The sequence below is a fragment of the Panthera onca genome, chromosome C2 (assembly GCF_046562875.1).
Source record: "Panthera onca isolate mPanOnc1 chromosome C2, mPanOnc1 haplotype 2, whole genome shotgun sequence".
Classification (NCBI taxonomy): domain Eukaryota; kingdom Metazoa; phylum Chordata; class Mammalia; order Carnivora; family Felidae; genus Panthera; species Panthera onca.
Window position 1 is genome coordinate 156999731 of NC_138347.1, and position 21823 is coordinate 157021553.

At 37.8% G+C, this 21823-nt stretch overlaps 1 protein-coding gene across 50 annotated transcripts in view; it reads right to left on the reverse strand.

Annotated features, from left to right (window-relative positions):
* Nucleotides 1-21823, reverse strand: part of CLASP2 (cytoplasmic linker associated protein 2) — a 180418-nt gene that overhangs the window by 57493 nt on the left and 101102 nt on the right. For 7 of the 50 annotated variants that reach the window (XM_060638093.3, XM_060638088.3, XM_060638092.3 and 4 more), the window contains 10 exons: nt 18434-18457; nt 16703-16720; nt 14545-14649; nt 14362-14388; nt 11000-11026; nt 8270-8440; nt 7718-7825; nt 3707-3769; nt 2616-2722; nt 929-952 (listed from right to left, as the gene is read on the reverse strand). In XM_060638093.3, the coding sequence (XP_060494076.1) occupies nt 929-952; nt 2616-2722; nt 3707-3769; nt 7718-7825; nt 8270-8440; nt 11000-11026; nt 14362-14388; nt 14545-14649; nt 16703-16720; nt 18434-18457 (674 nt within the window). The remainder of the gene's footprint in view (nt 1-928; nt 953-2615; nt 2723-3706; nt 3770-7717; nt 7826-8269; nt 8441-10999; nt 11027-14361; nt 14389-14544; nt 14650-16702; nt 16721-18433; nt 18458-21823) is intronic. The other 43 variants (XM_060638115.3, XM_060638106.3, XM_060638113.3 and 40 more) reach the window with 14 other exon arrangements.

Consider the following 21823-nt stretch of genomic DNA (forward strand, 5'->3'; position numbering starts at 1 on the left):
ACGTTTTCTTATATGAACTTCTACTTTTGCCTGTGTATCTTCTCTTTTCTCTAGTCTCCCTTTTACTTCAGCTACTGCTTCTCTTGTCACTCTTTCTTCCCTTGTACCCAACCCTCAAGTCTCCTAGAGAAGTAAAATACAGACATCATGAGAATGATGAGAACCTATTTTGCTTACTATTATTTTTAGGAGGCAAGCTCCTTGAGGGCCCTCCATGTTTTCCCCAACGTGTCTATACTGTCTATTTCAATAAATGCAAGAAAGTCCACTTAGATTCGATTTCTTTACACCTGAAGCTTACCGTTTAATATATGTAATTGCTAATTATGCCTTGCATACTAAAAATGAAATGAGCAAATAGTTTATTTGAGATTTCCTTGGAAGAATTGGAGATACATCTTTATATAATCTGGTATTTGAATTTAGGCTAATGAACAGTGAAGACATTTCTAGAAACATGTTAATAAAGCACAAGAATTTAAAACAGTTCCAGATGGCTGTAAATTCTCCAAAGTCTAAAATCTTAAAAAAACAAACTTGAATTTAATTCAAAACAGTTTTATAAAGACATTTCCATCACTAAATGCCTCTTACTGATTTAGAGACACCAAGTTAATTTAGAATGTGATAATGTGCCATGTCCTGTGCCGGGCTCCAGGATCAGTCTTGTCACAGACAGAAGTGTCAATGGTATCGCCTCATCTGTACGGAGCAGTCAAGCTTAAAGGACAAGAACCCCCACAGGACATTCTATCCAAGCAGTATCTCCCTAGTAATAAGCATATATACAGAAAAGTGGGTGTATTAAAGGATCTTATTACTTCCACTTGAATATTTATTTTATAGAAGACTATCATCTGTTAAACTGATGAAGCAAAGGAAAAAAGTTATGGTATCATAAGATGTCAGAAAACAGCAATGTCTATACCTTAGTCCGTATGTCTCCTAAGAGCTGAGCGCAGTAAATTTTTAAAGAGAAAAATTGAAAATAATGAAGAACATTTTGCTAAACAGCACAATGAAGCAGGCATAAACAATGCCCATAATCAGAAACAGTAAGTTTTGTTTGTATACAGATACATAAAAACTGCTTAGTAGCAGAGTAGATCTTCAACCTTGGCAATATCCTTTAGTCCTAAGCTACGAGAATATTCCCATAACCAGTTTCCTAAAGAAACTAACATTTTCTTTCTAATTGGATCCTTTTGTCGTTTCCAAAGTTAACTTTGTTTCTATGATTTTCCCCAGGTCCAAATTAGGCTTAATCAAGTTTTTTTTCTAGAAATTGATAGTTACAACTGGAATATCTAAACTATGCAAATAATGGAAGTAGACCGAAGGAGATTATTGGGATTTAGCTTTTAGCCCTGGTGGCTAAATACCCCTTATATAATCCAAACACACCTTAGTATTAGAAGTAATAGTTCAAAAATAACCCATTCAATTCATAAAACTTATGTGAGCACAATTTAACTGGTACAACTTCCATCTAAAAAGAAACTAGAAAACATGATTTAAGGAATACGTTGATTAGGAATAGTAAATTTAAAGCACTTGACTGATCGTCAGAACAAGATGTGATCAATATATCCCATGCCCAAGAGAACAAAGTTCCTACCTAGTTGTATTATTTATAAAAAATTAAATAACGGAGGTAAAGGGGAAAATTCCGCACTTAAAGACTGTTAGCGCAGAACTACACATGTGATTACATTTCCTGTACTACAGCTATGATCAGCAGATATTTTTTAAAAGTTTTTTCCAAATACACGTGGCATAAATTGTATTATAGCAACACTGGTTAAGATGTGATACACAGTTTTAAAAGGCACGACGTATTTTTTTTTTTTATTTCAGAGCAAAGATGAGGACTTTTATAAGTTATGATAAGTAACTGAGTAAATGCTTCTTAAATATAGACGGGATTAATATAATTTGAAAGAGGAAGTGCAGACCGAATTGATGTGGGAGATTGGCAGAAACCAACTGTATTCACTGTTTCAAATGATACTCCCTTCATAATTTTAAGTGAGAAAAACAACGGTGATATATGGACAGCACTCTTCTGACAAACTATCATGGATCTGTAGATGATGTTTTTAAATCTCACTCCTTAACGTGTCAGGCATAACAAACCAGGAGGGTATCTTAATTATAATTTGTCTTGAAGTCGTGCTTCTCTCAGCTCAGAAAAATACAAGCAAGTAAGACTAAATAAAATCCTACCCCGAACTAAAACAATGCCTAAATACTCCAAACGTGAAGCAAGCCTTGAAACGTATGCCTGCAGTGCACCCATTTATGTACTAAATCTGCCCTTACTCTTCGTGGACGACAGTGCCCCAAACACATCCTCATGTTAACAACATCAATATTCACATTACATTCCTGACACCCCATCAACTACTTCTGGCCCTCGCTTCAAATTCTGACCGAGTAACAGGGACCAAGAACTGATGACACAACTCTGCTTTTTCCATGGCCCACGTTTGATCTTCCTAGATTGAATCCACTAGCTTTTCCCCGTGACCTTCCCCACACTGGGGGACCGGCTTACCCACACGTGAGTTTCGTAATTGGAATATCTCTAATGAAAAGGAAATGGAGAAGAGTACCAAGGCATCTGCTACGGCCTCCTCCACGTCAGAGCCTGTGTTCAGGACTCGCATGGCACTGACAGAAGACGACAGTCGGCTCGATTGGCTCATCCCATACCCTGGACCTAATTCATCAGAAGGAGGAAAAGAGCTTTGAGAGAGTCATAAATGTAACAGCGTCACATTGGAAACTTCAAGATCCTTAAGGGGAGGGGAGGGGAAAAAAAAAAAAACAAAAAAAAAAACCAATGGGGCAAAGCATTTTAAAAGCAATTCTGTATTTTCTGGGTACATTTGGTCTTTGGTCAAATAAAATGGTAAAGGCAATTAAATTACTGACAGTGTATGGAAAATAAATTTAAAGAACAGTAGCTATGATACATTTATGACCAGAAAATAGAAGAAAGCATGGGTGGCTAACTAAGGGCTTGTGAATCTACAGCCCTGGCAATGAATCCAGCTCTATCAGCCAGGCAAATCTCAGCCATGCAGGTGAGCCATGGAGGAGTCTAGAACACACGTCAAACCTCAAACCAATGAAGATGAGGGAACTCAGTGAAGCTACACCAGTCTACAGGGAAAACCCGCCAATTGTTGTCTCTTCTCCGTCAGGAGAGGGTTTCATTCTACAACTAAGATATGCCATTCGACATCTGTTAAGCACCTAGTGTGTGCCCAACACTCTGAGGTATGTAAAGACAAACCAGAGATGGATTCTCCCCCTCAACTACTTTCTACACCATCATTTACAATTAAAACACTTCATCCACCATTTTGGTTTTTTTTTTTTCCAAAACATGTACAAAGATGAAGTACATAATTGAGAACAGAAAACAATTCCATATTTAAAAATGACGTAACTTAGATTACATACACACAAAAAGGCTATCTGTCAGTGAGAAAAATGCTCAAATAAGGTTGTGGGAGGGGGAAAAGTTACTTGGGGGAAAATGAAAAAAAAATACACAGATGATTTATTATCTGACAAATCAAACTTAAACAAAAACAAAGTGATTTAAAAACACGAATGTACCATTCAATGGAAACTGAAAAGGACAAAAATCTGAGATGAATGCACAGATGATAGTGAAAATGTACTCATCCTTCACCTGAGGCCCCATACACATCGGGGGCGTAGAGGGCACCAGTAGATCTGGAATGGTGTCTGGAGGCTGGAATAACAGGACCATACAAACCTCATCTATTACCACAGAAACAAGGAATAGTGGCAGCACTATAGTCAGGCAAGGAGACTTAGTCAACACTGGTATTACTAGTAATAGGTAAGGATCAGAATACTGCCAAGCAAGGCAACTGAACATCAGGACCGTAACATTATCCTCGACACACAGAAGATCTTACACCTAAGGGGACAGACACAAGCCCACAGGAGACAAAAAAAAAAGCAAGTATTCAAATGGAAGGAAATGTCGAAAGTACAAGCATGAGACAAAAAAATGAACACCGTAGTTTAAAAAAAAAAAAAACCACCATGGTAACTAGTAACCAATAATACACCTAAATCCTTTAGTCCCGAACCCAATGAGGCAGGTATTACTGTTCCATGTCATAGATGGGCAAATTGAAGCAGACAGGGACGCTAATTAACGTGACCAAAGCCACACTACGAGTAAGTGATACACCTCGGTATCTGTACTCTTTCAAGGCCTTTGCTCTCGAATGGTACATGTGCCGTCTTCACATCGTTCAAAAGATAACATACCTCACTTACGTTAATCAAACATTTTCCATAATGGTTCACAGAATACAAGTTCTGCATTCGGTAAAAGATTTAAATATCAAAGACATGTGAACGTAAAAAAAGGATATCAATAATACAATCAAAAGACCTACAAAAGGTCTCCCTATATTTATGTCATGTTTCTCTACGTCTAATTTTAGCATATTTTAAGTTGCATACATTAAAACCCCGATTTTCACAACACCATAAAGTCCATCTTCTTCCTACATAAATATTAAAGATTCATTTTAATATTTAATGAAATAGATTACTCATAGTTAGAAAGTTACTCTTCTTCAGATATATATATATTTTATTAAAAAAAATTTTTAATGTTTATTTATTTTTGAGAAAGAGAGACAGAGTGTGAGTGGGGGAGGGGCAGAGAGTGGGAGACAGAGAATCCGAAGCAGGCTCCAGGCTCTAGGCTCTAGGCTCTAGGCTCTGAGCTGTCAGCACAGAGCCCGATGCGGGGCTTGAACCCTTGAACTGAGAGATCATGACCTGAGCCGAAGTCGGACGCTTAACCAACTGAGCCACCCAGGTGCCCCTCTTCAGATATATTAATTAGAGCAGTTAAAATACTTTTTTACAAAAAGTTTATTTACTATTTTGAGAGAGAGAAAGTGAGCAGGGAAGGGGCAGAGAGAAAGGGAGAGAGGGAGAATCCCCAGCAGTGGGATTAGTCCCCAACGTGGGGACTAAACTGACAAACTGTGAGATCATGACCTGAACCGAAATCAAGAGTCGGATGCTTAACCAACTGAGCCACCCAGGTGCCCCCAAAACACTTTATTACATGAATCACTCTTTTCTTTGCCACTGGACCTTAATGAACACAAAAATGATCAAAAGGATTGAGACAAAGGATTAAACAGAATGCTGTTCAAAATGTTTAATCAGACTCTAAGAGGTGACTGCTGTTGTTAATAAAACATAATACATAGTTTTAATTCTACCTGAAATAATTTTTAAAATGGTGACCGTTGAGTCAATATGAACATGCCCAATGGATGAAAATTTGTGAAAAATTTTATGGTATCAATAGTGGCTGAAGGTAAGAGGTGAGTGGAACCACTCACATTCTTGTAGGAACATAAGCCTATTTTTTGAAACTTGGCTCCAGAAGTAAATGGCAACTAGGGTACAAGTTCCAGAGAATTCAGCTTTGCTCAGCTCTGATTTATTTCTGATGCTTTAGAGCCCTTACACCGGTTCTGTGCCCCAGCTGAATGCATAGCAAACTACGGGGCTCACTTGCTGAATGGCAACATTCAAGTCGGAGGTGAAAAAAGAGATTCACCGGGTAAAGCCAGTAAGGACGGCAGAATGCAGGCAGACGCCACAGACACCGGGGATGGGAAGGGTAACCTGATCTCCGAGGCGGCTACTCCTCACCCGTCTTATAAGAGGGCGGATCTGCTACCTTTACGAAGCAGCATCCAGATATAAATAAAAGGGCTACAAACATCAATTCTCCTAAAACTACAGGGTTAAAAGACCTAATCTTCTTTAACCCAAATAGAATGTTTCATTAGAATCAGGAAAACAGCTTCCTTTAATAATAGAAATTTAAGTGATTTAAGTTGTCAAATGGAGGCTTTGAGATGAATCTAGAAAATTAATGGCTAGCTACCATTTCTCTTTAAAAAGACCTAGTAGCAAGGCTTATTTTTTAAGTGATTCATGGTTGGTTATAAATTTCCTCTCATGTCTGACTACTGCACAGGTTTAAAAGGTACAGAAACAGATTTTGTTTTCTTCTTGATATCTCATGCTTTCTAATAATTCTGCAGTACGGCATTATGCAAATACAGGTGTTACCCCATTAAAAACATCTAAGATCTCTGCCACAGAAGTACAAGGAAACTACTTCGAGGCAAGCAGTCAGAGCTTGGTCAGATGACCAAGTGCTTACTGTGTGCCAAGCACTGTTGTCTATGTTCTCTCGTTTATAGCTTCTTCAAAACAATCCTAACAAGTGCATGCTATTCATGTCCTACTTCTACAGATGGGGAAACTCAGGTACAGAAGTTACAGAGCCCAGGCCGTCTGACCCTAGAGCACAGGCTCTTAAACCATCACACGCCCACTCACTTTCTTCAACTCTTCAAGATGGCATGCTTACTTTATACAAACGTAGCATTTATTTCATTTTTAAACATATACACACGAACATATACCATGTACATCTATACGCAGGCACGTGTGCATATGCACATACATAGTCTGCATATGAACTAAAAATACTGTATATGACTCTTGCATATGAGTTAAAAACATCCCTGGCAAAGCACTGGAAGGGAACTCTTCACCCGGAACTAGAACGCACACATCAAAGGCCGAGGATGTCCCTATCTGTGTCCCCAGCGCAACAGGGTTTTCTAGGTCGGTACACGACAGTCCAGTGACTTATTTGAACCAAATGGCCCAGAGAACAAGAATTTAACCTCTGGATGTTCTACACTAACATGTCTATTGAAGGAAATAATAATTCCACTTGGCAGAACTGCACCATGTGCAGAACTATGTTGTACTTAAAAGTCACAAAATCTGAAGAGCAAATCTCTAAGTATTACAGTAATCTCTGTTTTGTGGAATTAAAAGAAAAAAATCTGAAAGGGCTTTAGGTATGTATATATAAACAAAGTACTAGTTAAAAAGCTGAAAGACCATGCAGAAATTCTAAAACATTTCAATGTAAAAAATTCTGCCTCTCTGATTATTCTCAAAAATTGTAAGTTTAAAAAATCATTTACTATTTTTATAGCTGAGGTAAATATACTATTATAGGGAAGGACATAGTATAATCTCTATAATCAGGAACACAGAGGTTTTACAGCAGTGACACAACACAAGCTAATATATGCGGAACAACTATTAACCTGTATAATTACTATTTTATATACTAACCATTTTAGTAAGTAGTTCATATGGTATTTTGCAGCACTCTTTCTGGTAAATACCTAAGGTGAAATGTTAGTATTTCTGCTGAAAAAACCAATAGCATTTATCTTATCAAATGAAATGGTCCATACTTCCCATGAGAGTAAATATTTAGCTATTATCTTTAAACTTTATAGGTTTATTTCTTAAGATAAATCTTGAACTCCACATCCTGTAGTCCAAATCTATGTGCTATTTACTTGATTACGAAGACAATCTGTTTATACAAGGTCTCTAGCCTACTCATTTCAACAAGTAAATGTCAAAGGAACTGCCAAACCTACAATTTCCTTACGACTCTTTCTTCTGTCAGGGCAGAAAAGAGAGGCAAAGAAAGACACAGTCGAAGAAAGCTAAGCCCTAAGTACACGGAAGTTATCTGATGGCGATAACAGGGCAAAGAAACACACCCGACACCTGCGCAGGTACCTACCGAGGGGCTGAAAAGAACGAACAGGACTTGTGTCCCGGCTGCTCTCCCGACTGGCTTCCCGGCTGCACCCTTGACTCACACTTGGTCGAGGAATACGACTGCTTCGGGCTGGTACAAAGAAACAGCCGCAGAGAAAGGGAGGAAACAAAAGACAGAATTTGCATTTTTGATATGTTAATTTTAGTTTTCTTTCTCAAAAACTGATTAATAGGTTAAGTTGTACTAAGGCTGAGAAGAAACTACTCTTGGTAAGGTATTACCAGGAATACGATACAGGTAAATTTGAATACAGTCCTCCAGTTTGTATGAGATTAGAAGGGTAAAATAGTATTTTGCAAACATAAGTAGGCTGCAAATAAAAAGCTTTAAAATAGACTTTAAAATTATACTTTCAGGGTAAAATACCTAATTCAATTTACAACCTGTATTTAAATTCTCCCTGAACTCTCAGTTGTTTTCTTCTAGCTTCTAAGCACCCAGCTGAAGTCTTCACTGTTACCCAAGCCTGGAATACAAACGAAGAGGTCCCAAGTCTCACAAAGAAGACCTTACCCACGGACAGCCTAGACGGACTAGCCTCTCTGCTACACCCCTGGCTCCGTGGGATCTTGCTTCTCTTTGGCGCCGAGGCGGAATTGACCAAGACTCTCTGAACACCAGAGCTCACAGTGGAGAGGGCTGTTGTGCTCAGAACTCTTCCCGGAGACCCGGACCGGCTGCCAGCTGAACACCAAACACACGTGCAAGTGTTACGACGTGAATTCTAAGAGAACTTGTTGAAAGGATAAAAATTCAAGAAATACACCTGAGGAGACTGGGATAGTATGGCAAGTTCTAAGTTCAAAGGAAATGGACTGAGGAAGACATGTGCATAGAATCATAACCTGGAAAAAAAGGTATGCTGTATATACTAGGACTGAAGAGTGAATCATATAAAATATATTTTCAGTTTTGGGGGGTATAAGATGTTATGTTTTTAATAAGGGCAACACTAACAATAGTATGTTTGTTTCGGAACACAAATAGTATAAAGGATTTCCAAAAAAAAAAAATAACTTATCTGACAATACATTTCATGTGGCTGAGGCTATATATTAAAACTATATATTTATAAGGAACGAAATTAGTCATTACGTTATTTCTATTTTTTTGTTAAGGATATAATAAACATTTGCTTCCTGTGAAACAGCTGGCCTTCCTGAGATGCTTCTGAATGGGTATGACAAAATTATTTTGTTACTATGTATACTTTTAATTTTCACAAAATTAAATTTTAAAGGTTTACAAAATTGGGCCGGCTGAAAAAGAAACTTGCTTTTTGCCTTCAAACCGCAAAGGGATCTTGGGTGGCCACATCCAGGATGGAGATGCAGAAGTACTGAGAGTAAAAGAGAACTAACAGCAAATGTCAGAGAAGTCCGACCCTTTCCCAACTAGTGATTCTCAGTCTTGGAAGGCAGAGGATACGTGGGCCGGGGAAAAGAGAGAGGGAGCCGGACAAAATCTCAGAGACTGGGGCAAGGATTAAGAGATGGGCTGCTTGTCAATCAAAACATTTTACGTCTGCACTGAACGGGAAAACAAACTAGGTCAACCCCAAGATGTAATTTAACTCTACATTCTGAATGGCAGCGTTATAAAAAAGGTGAACTTGTACTTAAATAAATGAAAGCAACTTTTCCCCTTTGTTGGGCATCGCTTCTCTTCACCAACAGGGCGGTCACTGCTCACCTTGATAATCTTATTTCATTTCCACAGAGGAAAACCCAAAGACTCAAGTGCCAATGTGGTCAAGCAGGAGATGTTTATGAGGGAGGAGCACTGAGTGTGAGGCAGGGAGCGGTGACTTTTCAGCTCCAGCCAGCTGTGGCTTGAGGCAAGACTAGCCAGGTTTTAGGGTTTTGTAAAAAAAATGAAAACTCTGAAAGTTCCTCATTTTTATCATGGTGTGTAGACCAAGTAATACATGAATGGAGGCAGGCTGGATATTGTCCACGGGCTGCCGATCTGTGACCTTCACTGTAGCTTTCTTGGCATGGTCTTGCTGGATACGATTTAAATTCATGCTTAATTCACAAACTTTATCAGCACACAAATTTTAAATCATCTTCCATTGGTTATAGCAATACTGTATAAAAGCAGTGTTTCCAATGAAATTAACAATTTATTTGAATAGAAGTAATTCTAAGTTATTACAGGGAAATTATTCAACTCTACTTTAAAACGATGGCTCGTCTGAATTATCTCTTGGTGTTTCAGGTGAAGAATCTTCAAAGTAGGTTTTTTTCAGTTATAACCTTAAGGATACCCACAAGGCACCTATTTTCTCCATGCAGTATCTAAACTAAACATACACACCAAAACATCCAAACACCCAACATGCCACAAACTCACAATGCAAGATAAGCCAATGGAATATTTTATGGGAACACTTGCAACGATATAAAAAGTATAAATAATGAGCTGAATGAACACATACAATATGATATTCTGTTAAAACTGATATAAATTTTAAGGGGTGAAGGTGTTGGTAGGAGACCGGAGAATTTCTTGAAATGTGTGGGTCTATTCAGCAGAGAGGAAACACGCAGGACTCAAGTACAGTAATCACTCCACCGGTTCTGGATTAACTGCATTTATCAAAATCATGCAAGCTCACCCTCTATTTAAATTCATTTATACCCTCTCCTAGAAAATAAAATCAGCAATGTTTATTTTGCTTTCATCATTAGCCTCTCTTCTCCACTAAATCCAAACCTCAACCAACAGTGTGATAATTCCAATGCCTAGGACTCGTTTTGGAGTTATTTATACTTAGGAGATAACACCAAGGCTCATTTCCCAGCCAAGAACTACCAAGGCTAATTGCTTCTTCTAACAAAACCATTGAGTTGATGAAAAAGGGCATGGTGTTACCTGGGAGCGGCATGCTACTGGAAAATACTCTAATTTGCAAAACCTGACAGTGGGTATCGAATTCTTCTCACGCTACCTAAAATTTTCAAACTACCATTTTAGAACTTTTTACAAGGTATTTGCAAGGCATTACTAAAGCTCCTTTGCTTTTGAGTGTCAAAACCTGCGGGATCCACTTGGATATTTTCAACAACTCAAGGTTTTAGCGATAAAGACAGGCCAAAGATAACTGGCAATTTTTGCCCCAGTGTGGTCGCACCACGATGGAATATGATGTTGAGAATTTCTGCTGAATAGAACCCAATCTCGATAATGAAAACAGGTGATCAAACAACAGATGCACACAAAAAGTCTATAGATTCTTACCACCAATGGTATTAGCAGATTGTGATCCTGAACAAGTGTAAAGGCAGAATTAGGGTAAGGATTATAATCCATGAAGAGGGAAGGAGCAGATTTAAAATGAATGGCAGATGAAAATAAAGCTTTAGTCAGTTCTTATAAAATAAAAAAGCCCTGAAGCAAAAAAAGCAAACTTCAAAAGAAAACTCCCTAAACCATAGACGTCTGTAACAAAAGCAGTACATTGAGTAGCTTTTACAGCTGAAATCAGACACTCATGTACAGAGCAGATGAAATGAAGTGCAAAAATAAATGTAAATTCTTCAGCTTTCCTTCTACTAACGGCCTATAATCTCAATAATTAAATGTTTAACTTTTAATTATTTAAACATTTAATTTGAAACTACAGGTAAAGAAGAACTACAACATCTTAGAGCTGAAGAAAGCATACATGAAAAAGCTACATTTTTTTTCCTTCAGATGCACAGGAAAAAACCCCAAAAACAAACGGCAGGGGCTTGGGGTGAGGAGACCAAGGTTCCGACAGGCTGCACAGCCGTTTGTACACAACCAGTCACTACCGACAAGGACACAAGACACCATCCTTACGTGTAACTAGAAACCTGGAAATCTCTCCAATGGGTCTGCTTTTATTTATTTTGATCAGTCATCAGAACACACCAGCTTTGACCCATGATTTTTTCCCTAAATGCTAATCTACAACCATGGAAAGACCACGCAAACTCTAATGAATTACTTCACAACAAAGTGAAGACGGAGGTCACAGCGATATTTCTGTGCAAGTATGTTGTAAAGAAACTTGCGTCAAATCATACGGGGCCACAATTTCTTTTTGCAAAAGGATCTAGAATGGAATATACAGTCACTCGAATAAATAAGGAAGCAAGCAAACAAAAACGTCTCCAATGTGATTTAAAACCTGAGTGATTTTATAGGGAGCAAGTCTTCTGATCTTAAAATCCTACCAGGTCTAAAAAGCCTGTCATTATGTTCTCATACTTCCGTAAAGGATTCTAAGTATTGTAGATTGGGTTTCAAAGTGAAAAACCAAATGTAAAATAGTTATTCTATATCCTCCTGAAGTGATCAGTAATTACAAAATACCTAAAAGGGAGGTCCTTAATATATTAGAAAACCATACACAAAGCCCTTTGAACCTTTGCCACAAGCTCCATCTTGCTATTCCTTTAGAAAAGAACTAAGTAAAACAGCTCACATCAAATTAAATTTTATCCTTAAGATCCTAGATATAGACAGTTTTGGTTTGCTATCTTTATTCTTCTTTACGCTTTAAATTTCCCAACTATCATTATTTATTTGTTTCCTGAAGGTCATAAAAATAAAAGGTACAAAAGTACACAACAGGAGTTTAGATTTCAGTTATAGTTAATATGGTTAAGAGTGGCAAGGAGGACAATTTTATCAGCTGAAATATATAATGCTTATTCTAGGCCCAGGTACGGTCTTCAAGATATTAAATGTACTACAGCACTGAATTACTGCAATCCTCTGAGATTATCTTCTTCATTTTATAGGTGAAAATACAGGGGCGCCTGGGTGGCTCAGTCGGTTAAGCATCCGACTTCGGCTCAGGTCATGATCTCGCGGTTCGTGGGTTCGAGCCCCGCGTCGGGCTCTGTGCTGACAGAGCCTGGAGCCTGTTTCAGATTCTGTGTCTCCCTCTCTCTCTGACCCTCCCCCGTTCATGCTCTGTCTCTCTCGGTCTCAAAAATAAATAAATGTTAAAAAAATATATATATAGGTAAAAATCCAGAAACACAGCAACTTTAAATGAACCGGAAGAGCCATGATTCAAATGTGGGCAGTATGGCCCCAGAATCCATGATCTGAATTGGACACTTCTCAGACTTTACTATAACACGCTCACTTGGCGATCGTGTTAAAAAGCGCCTGAATTCAGGAGATGTGTGGTGGCATGAAACTGTGCATCTCTAACGAGCTCCCAGGTGATGCTGGTACTGCACTTGGAGGAGAAAGGCTCTGAGCTGCTATGCTGCAACTGCTAAAGACTGAGTTACTTAAGAGATCACTCAGGGCTCCTGGCTGGCTCAGTCTGTTAAGCATCCGACTCATGATCTCACGACTTGGTGCGTTCAAGCCCTGCAATCGGGCTCTGTGCTGGCAACTTGGAGCCTGCTTGGGATTTTCCCTTTCCCTTTCTCTCTGCCCCTCCCCGACTAGTGCTGTTTCTGTCTCTCAAAACAAACAAACAAAAACTTAAAAAAAAAAAAAAAAAGTTACTCTTAAAATCCAGAAAAAAATAAAAATAAAAATACGGAATATCAGGGAAGATTGTGGATGATTTATTCCTAATTTGGTTGGGTGAAGAGCCTTTACCCAGAGGACATTTGCCATTTTTCCTATTTATAAATAATCCTCAAATTGCAAACCAATTTTACCAAGCATTTCCTTATTTTTAGGACTCTTGTTGAACGTTCCATCATTTTTCTGCCTGGATTTTTTGACTTCGGAAAGAGGAGGAAAGGAGAACCCGCTGGCAGGACCTGAGTCATCACCGCCTGGCTCCCTCCAAGCCTAGCTCTTTTCCTGGATTCCAGGATTCGGGAATCAAATAAGAAAGCAGACAGAGCATCTGTATCTTTATAAATTGCCTAAACCACCGTGAAAGATAAAGATATTTCTTTTTGAAATGGCCAAGTATGTAGAATAACCCCCAAATTATTTCCCTAGAAAAAAAATCTCTGTTTTTAGAGTCAAGGGCTAATGAAAATCTCTTGATAAAGAAAGAATAGGAAGAAACTCTTTTAAATTAATAATGCCATAAATGTGTTCAGGAACATGTAGAAATGAATCATTCATTTTACCTAGACCTCAAAATTGTGCTTTTTAATAATTGTACTTATGAGGAACTCCGCTTCCAACGAAATAGTAAATATAAATCTTAAATTTAACAAGGAGCATAATAGAACTGGACATTTCAATTTATGTTTCCTCGCTATAAATCAGTATATACCTGTCCCAGATGCTAACTGTATTCTGAAGGATTTTGGACAGAGTTTGAAGACACGCTTATCTGTCCTCGAATAGCATTAGCTAGATGCAACCAGATTAGATGCTAACACATGGCGATTATTTTGCCTCTAAAAAGCACAATTTTCTACATTTGCAAGTTTGAGTAGACCGTGAAAACCTTAAGGCTAAGAGTTCTGTGCTATTTAAAATATCTCCATGCAAAAGTTTGTACAGCAGATGAAGTATTTTCTTTCTAAGTGGCAGATACCAATGATGCAGCCCTAGGAACACACCAAAGACAAGACGACACCCACTCAAAAAAATTCCAGAACATGCACAACAACTGATCCAAAACATTGAAAAAAAAATACCTTCATTTTTGTCAGGTGATGACGAACCTAAAGTACAGAACGAGAACTCAGTATGCGGCTTGTGTCTGGAAGTCAGCTTTGTCTTTACCCACTGCTCAAGCGCCTAGGACAGTCAGTCATACGCAAGCAACACGCTTCTCCTCAAGTATCACACATCCGGGAGGACGCATAGGCAATACGTACGCTGAGACTGAGACACCATTTTGGTTCGACTTCTTCCTCGAGAATCTGTCTTGGCATTTCCCATGCCCGCGAGGGGCGCTGCTGAAAGCTTTGCTCTCACCCGGCCTGAGGAATAAATTGATGTATGTAATTAAAGACGTTTTTCTATAATAATACGTACTAATGAGGAGGAAAAAAAAAATCTCACTATAAGTTTCTAATTGGGTGTGCTTTTCAAGTATCAAATTCTGTCATAATGTAACCATCACTGAGAGGTTGTATTTCTCTTTAAATTTTTAAAATATATACTCCTTTTTATGTGCTGCACCATAAGCTAACTTTTCTTCAAGGGTAAAAATAAAGTCAAACTAAAAGATCTCCTTTCTTAGTTTGATATTATTAGTCCAGTAGAGTTATAATTAAGATATTTACCACAGCATGCCACTTGCTCCTTAACTGGCAGTTCCAATTCTAAAATTTCAATTTCTATGAAACTCAGTTTATTCTGAAATACAGACTATAGTTTTAAATATAAGCCTACTCTTAGAACCAACAACCCAAACAGTTCTTTTGACTGAAAATACACTTCTAGATTTGCAAGAAGAGATATCAGGTCAAGTATTTCATTTTTAATCCTGTGCTAAACATCAGATTACTATAGATGGATATATTCTCTTCCCCCAACCAATTTCATTTATGAAACAACTTGAGGAAATACCTATCACATAAGAGCTGGCACTTTTCTTGGTATGTTTCCTTCTCCACCTCCTGGCCGCACTCCCGTCCCTACCACTGCCTCATTCCCCTCCACAAAACCGAGCCACAAACATCTATTTCTAGAGCTCCTGAACCAAAGGAGATCACATTTGTCAAAGTACCTAAGTGTCATTAGTAAAAAAATATATTAGTAGTAAGCAGTCTCAACCACTATCAAATCTGAACCGATACTGGATGCAATCATAAAGAGGGCTCACAATCCTTTGAGGTTAAAAGGTACAATTTGTAGGGCAATCACTGTACTAGCTAGCCTGGTATGGCCATATTAGTTAGGAAAAAAATAAATGAAGAGCAAGGACAAATTACAAAATTAAGAACTGAGTGAGAGAAGATAAGAGAGTGATTAAAAACCAGGAATAAAACAGAAGTCTAGTTGGTGAGTCCTATTCTCTTAATTCTTCAAGGCCCTTAATAAGCCCATAGTTCAGGCCTTTTACCCTTTTACAGTGTCTGTTTAAAGTAGGATACAATGTTCTCCCGACTAAGAAGCAAAACAGAAAGACAAAATTATTATTTTTGAAATGGAGAATTTATCCAACATAACAAGGAAATGAGAATAAATATTTTGATACTATCATTCTAAATTACAAGGCTAAAGTGCCAGAAACCATTTTATAGAGTACTCCAATTTAAAATTTAAAATATGAAAATATTTCAAATACATCAGAGTAAATATGAGACCAAAAAAATGTTAAATATACTTGGCTTTGTACCACAGGGTCATCCATGTAAAACTCAGGAGAAAAAAGGTGTTTCAAAATCAGAGGTTTAGAGGACAGCCTTCAGGCAGTATAAATTGAAACACGGAATTTTTTTCCTTTCTACAAATTCAAAAGCAATGAATAATTATTTTCTTAAAGTAAACTGGCTTAGTAAAATAAAGTGGTATGTCTACGAAGTTTTTGTAATCCCCAATTCAAATCATATATGCAACCTTCCACTGTTTCTAAATCAAAGACACGCTTAAAAGCGGACTAAATAAATGCACTTAGCCCCTCATGATAAAGCAATGGAGCATGCTCCCCCAAAGTATAAATGAATTAGCATAAATTAAAAAAACACACACACAAAATTAAAGAAAAACATTAATGATGCCGCTACAAAAAAAAAAAAAAGAAACTATTTATTAACCTTACACCAGATATTATTAAACATGTTAAGCAACTATGTTTTCCCAGCACGAGATGATCCAAGATACAAAGCAAAGCTCAAGATGAAGAACTAAAGAAAACAATCCACATCTGTAACTAACACAACCAAACATAAAATGTAGAAGTTGTCATGGCTGTCAAATTATATAGTTTTGCAAATTAGCCTATTTTAGTTTGTGATATTTAATTCCTACTAATGAAAATATTAATGTAGAGGTATTCGTGTTACTAACAAAATGTATGATTCTTACCATCTTCAGATGTTGCTCCTAAATAAGAGAAATAAAACAATAACATTTCAACAAATTCTGCCAATGCTGATGTTAAGATCTACTCGTACCTCCCACCCAAGACTACAATGAAAGAGTGAAAAAAAAAAAAAACTTCTAGTCTGATAGCCTTAAATTAACTTATAAAACATTCAGTTTGAGAGAAAACAAAATTTGAAGTAACCTAATGACACACAGCACAATAAAGGTTGAAACTAGACAAATGAAAATGGCAAAATCCCACAACAAACACTTTTTTACCTGTGACATTTCACATTCAAAATTTGAAATGGTGAAGAAAGTTATAGAAGCTAATCACCCAAGAAAGATGCAGTCCTGTCACTGCTTTCTTTGAAATGAAGATTTTTATAAAACAAGAATACTTTCTGTGCATTTTCTAAAAGCCATCCATAAAAGAACTAGAAAAACTGACAAACACGGGAGCCAAATGCATGACCCAGGTCTCATTAACCCACTATTTTCATCAAAGCATTACAGAGACCTATCAATCCATTAGCTATGTACTCAACATTTATATACATTCCCTAAGATGTAAAGGAAAAGTAGCAAAAATGAACAAGTAAAAATATCATAACTCACTACTACTAAAGGGCAGTAATAGATATACCTCTGTAGAGACAGATTTTAAAAAAAAATACGATTGAACATCATTGAGAGTAACACATCACATGACACAGATGATTCTTCAAACAGGTTTATGTTTCTGACCCAAACAAGAAAAGATTTTAATCTGGAAAATGAGAATAATTTAAGGACATACAATTTCAGTGCGAGAAGTGGTACTAAAGGGTTTTAAAATACAGAAACTATCTTTTGGTGGACTTCCATTTCATTCAGTAATTTTTAAAATTTATGAAATACTTTAAACATAGAGAGGAGCACAGAGACAATCATGTCATGTATCCAACCCAAGATTAAATAAATCTTCCATTTCACTGGAATGGAAGTTAAATCTATTTGAGTTTATGAAGGAATAAACAGGAAACCACACAGTTCTCCATTTTTCCTCGATCTCCTACTAAGACTTACAGATTGAGTATCTTCTTACAAGTTCTTAACAAAAGCTCAAGTTCCTACACAACATGATGGTATCTGATGAAGCGAAGGGAAAATGCAGATAATACGTTGTGTAGTATCAGACAAAAAAATACCAAACAGATACAAAACACCACACTGAACCGAGCAGCTACAGATAAACTATATTCATTTGAATACTGAAATTAAAAAGGCAAGACTTAAAGTTCAGTTCTGGTTAAATGTTAGTTAAAACTCACTCTTAAAAAGAAAGCATCTGTGACTTGCATTTTATTTTCACAGATAACCATATGAATCTATCAGAGCTAGGAAACTCAAGAGTTCAATCAAATGACTTAGGGGATTCCTTTCCATTTTTATGAGTCTGATTCTATTTCAGAGGAAGACTTAAGAAATCGAGACTAGTTCTAGGAGCTAAGGCAAAAAATTGTAAGATAATTGATTTTACTTACAACAAACAGTAACCTAGTACTTGAGTAGGCTGGGAAACCCCAAAATGGATATGCCTAACCCCAAATTCAGAGAAATACGTAGCTATTTTTATATCAAATTGCTGCTAAATAAACAGTCTATTTTCAGAAATTAAGAGAATGAAGATATTACATAGGATCCAAGGGCCAAAAAATCTTTAGTAGAATTAGAAAAGGAAGTTCTTACCATCCATCTTGTCAGAAGTATCCTCTTTGATGAAAGAGCAAGCAAAGAACAGAGGAAAACTTAGCATATTAGAAAACAACAATTTTACAATCCCTAGAAACATTATTTTTAAGAAGACAATTCATAACACAGACATATACATATGTTTTCAATTAAAACATACTAGGAGATTTAAATAAGATGAGGTGCCCATATGAGGGAAAGATGAAAAAAACAAAGAATCGGTAATGAATTTAATTTTCACCGGCCGAGAGAGAAGTTAGTGAAGCCTATATCCCAAGCTGGGACCTTTGCCATCATCAGGCAAACCTCTTGCTTTGGTCTTCGGAGTTTCTTGAAATCCAACGCTCGTGATATCCCTGTTCCCAAAGGATTCAGTACTTAGGTGAGGGGAAAAACCCAGTGGCAATTGCTTTAAGGAACGTACTGTTTAACATTGAAAGAATATAGTAAGAAACATCTCTAGTGACTTCCAACTCTCCTCTCAAGCACAGATCTCTCTCCTGAGTTGCAAACACAACATCTCGATGCCACTGGATCTCTCCTGCTCTCATTATACCACTGTGGTTCCTCAACACCTCCAGTCTGCCGTGATGCCTCCCTGGGACTTTAAATGCTAAACGCATATAACACAACAAGCTTCTAGCGGCTCAGCCTTTAGCAATCTGCCACTAGACTGAGAGACTCTGAGCGCAGAAGCCTGCATTTCTGCACCTCTTGTACCAAGTGGGGTGCCTGGCAAAACCAAAGTGCTCACTGAGTGTTTGCTGAAAAACAATGGAACACCGCCTCTGATCCATAAATGTCCAGTTATGAGAAGACTCAAAGTAGAAGAAAAGAGACTGTGCCAGTCACACGTGTATAAGAACGCTGGTGGTGTTGGAGAATGGGGAGAGGGAGGGAGGGAGGGAAGAGGAGAGAGGCAGAAGAGGGGGGGAAGCGGGAGAGGGAGAGGGAGAGGAAGAGGGGGAGAGGAAGGAACAGAGAAACAGAAAAAGAGAGGAAGAAGGGAGAATCCACTGTCCCTGCAAAGAGCCAGAGGCAAGTAGCTCACTGAGCAGAAACCTGGGCCAGATAAAGAGGATGGAGGGACACCACTCCCTTCCGTAATGAAGTAAATGTGGGAGTCCAACCTCAAAGAACCAAAATAAACTGGATCCATCTCACTACTACAGACCTTCTTAAGGAAAAAAATGTTACAAACTGCCTTCCTGGTTCACATTAAAACGTTTCAAATATTGTATGTTTTTCCTGCTAGTAAAAATAATAGACACTAAATCTCACATCTTTATTTTGAAAACTCCAGACGAATAGGTTTGATATTTGTTTTCCGGTGTTCTCCCCACTCAAAAAAAGGTAAGCTGTAATTCCCGTACCATAAAATTCACCTTTTTATAGCAGACAATTCAGTATTTTTGGTATATTAACCACCCTCATCACAAATTCCGTAAAGTTTTCCTCACCCCTAAAGGAAGTCCTGCATCCATTAGGAATCACTCCCTATACCCATGACTCTCAGCCCCTGGCAACTACGAACTTATTTTCTATTTCCGTGGGTTCAGCTCTTCTAGACATTTCACGTAAACGGAATCAAACAGTAAATGTCTGTGTCTGACTTCATAAGGCCCTCAAGGTGCACCCATCCCGAAGCTTGCATTAGTGCCTCTATGTAACGTACTCCCTTATATGGCTGCCTAATATTCCGTTCCGCTGTATGGACACATCTGTTTAACGATTCACCAGCTGATGGACATCTGGGTGGTTTCCACGGCTACTATGAACACTCATGTATACATCTTTATGAGAACGTATATTTCATATTATCTTAGATATACAGCAAGGAGTGGAACAGTTAGGTCACACGGTAACCGTTTCACTTCGTGCGAAACTCCCAAACTGTTGCCATAGCAGCGTTCTTACCAGCATCGTGTGAAGGGCTCACCAGCACTTGGTACTGTCCATCTTTTTGGTAACATCCACCCTCGTGGATATGAAGGGATAGCGTATTATGCTTCTGATCTGTGCTTTCCTAATGACTAATGATGGTGGGCATCTTCTCATGCACTTTCTGGCAATTAATATGTTGTCTTTAGAGAAATGTCTATTCAAATCTTTTGCCCGCTTTTAAACGTAATTGTCTTTGTTACTGAGCTCTAAGAGTTCTTCATGTAATTGGGATCTAAGTCCCTAATATCAGATACGTAATTTGCAAACGTTTTCTCTCATTCTCTGTTCTGTCCCTTCGCTTTCTTGATGGTGCCCTCTGAAGCACAAAAGTTTTAAATTTTGATGAAGCCCAGTTTATCTCTCCTTTCTTAGATGGTTTGTGTGTTTGGCGTAGGATGTGAGAAAACATTATTAAATCCAAGGTTACAAAAATTTACACGTATGTTTTCTTCCAAGAGTTTTATAGTTTTAGCTCTTAAATTTGGCTCTTTGATCCATTTTGCGTTAACTTTCTGGATATGGTGTGAGGGAAGGATCCAAATTCATTCCTTGGCAAGTGGCTACCCAGTTGTTTCAGCACCACTGGTGGAAAAGAATTCTTTCCCCACTGGATGGTCTTGGCACCCTTGTGAAAAAAATCAACTGATCATAAATATACTGGTTTATTTTTGGTCCCTCAACTCCATTACACTGGTCTCTATGTCTGTCCTTATGCCAGTACCACAGAGACTTGATTACTTTAGCCTTTAAGCTTTGAAACTGGGAAGTGTTGAGCCCACCGACTTTCTCAAGATTGTTCTCAAAATTGTTTCATCTAGTTTTGATCCCTTGCATTTTCATATGGATTTTAGGATCTGCTTATTTCTATAAAAAGGCACCTGGACTTTTGACAGGGATTACATGGAGTCTGTAGGTGAATTTGCTATATTAATAATAAGTCTTTAGAGAACCTGGGTGTACTTCCATCAGTTTAGATCTTATTTAATTTCTTTTACTATAGGTTATAGTTTTCAGTGAACAAGTGTGAAAATAAATAAATATATACACATATAAATATATATATATACATATATATATGTATAAATTTTGCCCTTGGTTCTCTGTCCCCTGGTTCCTGAGACAGAGCACCTAAGACCCTTGAAATTTCCTAAATTGTAAGAGCACTAAGGATATCTTTTGTTCTAATATTTGGTCTTTGACCCTGGTGCCTGACAGATACCTTGACTTAAGACCCCTATAATTTCCTGGGTGACAGGAGTGTCTTTTGTTCTACTGAGGTGATTCCTGGTGGCTCCTGGAGAGCTTCAGAACGGAGGCTAGTCGCCAGAAAGATGAAGCCATGATTAGAAGCTTGAGAGTTTTTAGCCCTACTCTTCATCTTCTGGGAAGGGGAGAAAAGCTGAAGACTGAGTTAATGACTCATCATGCCTATAGGATGAAGCC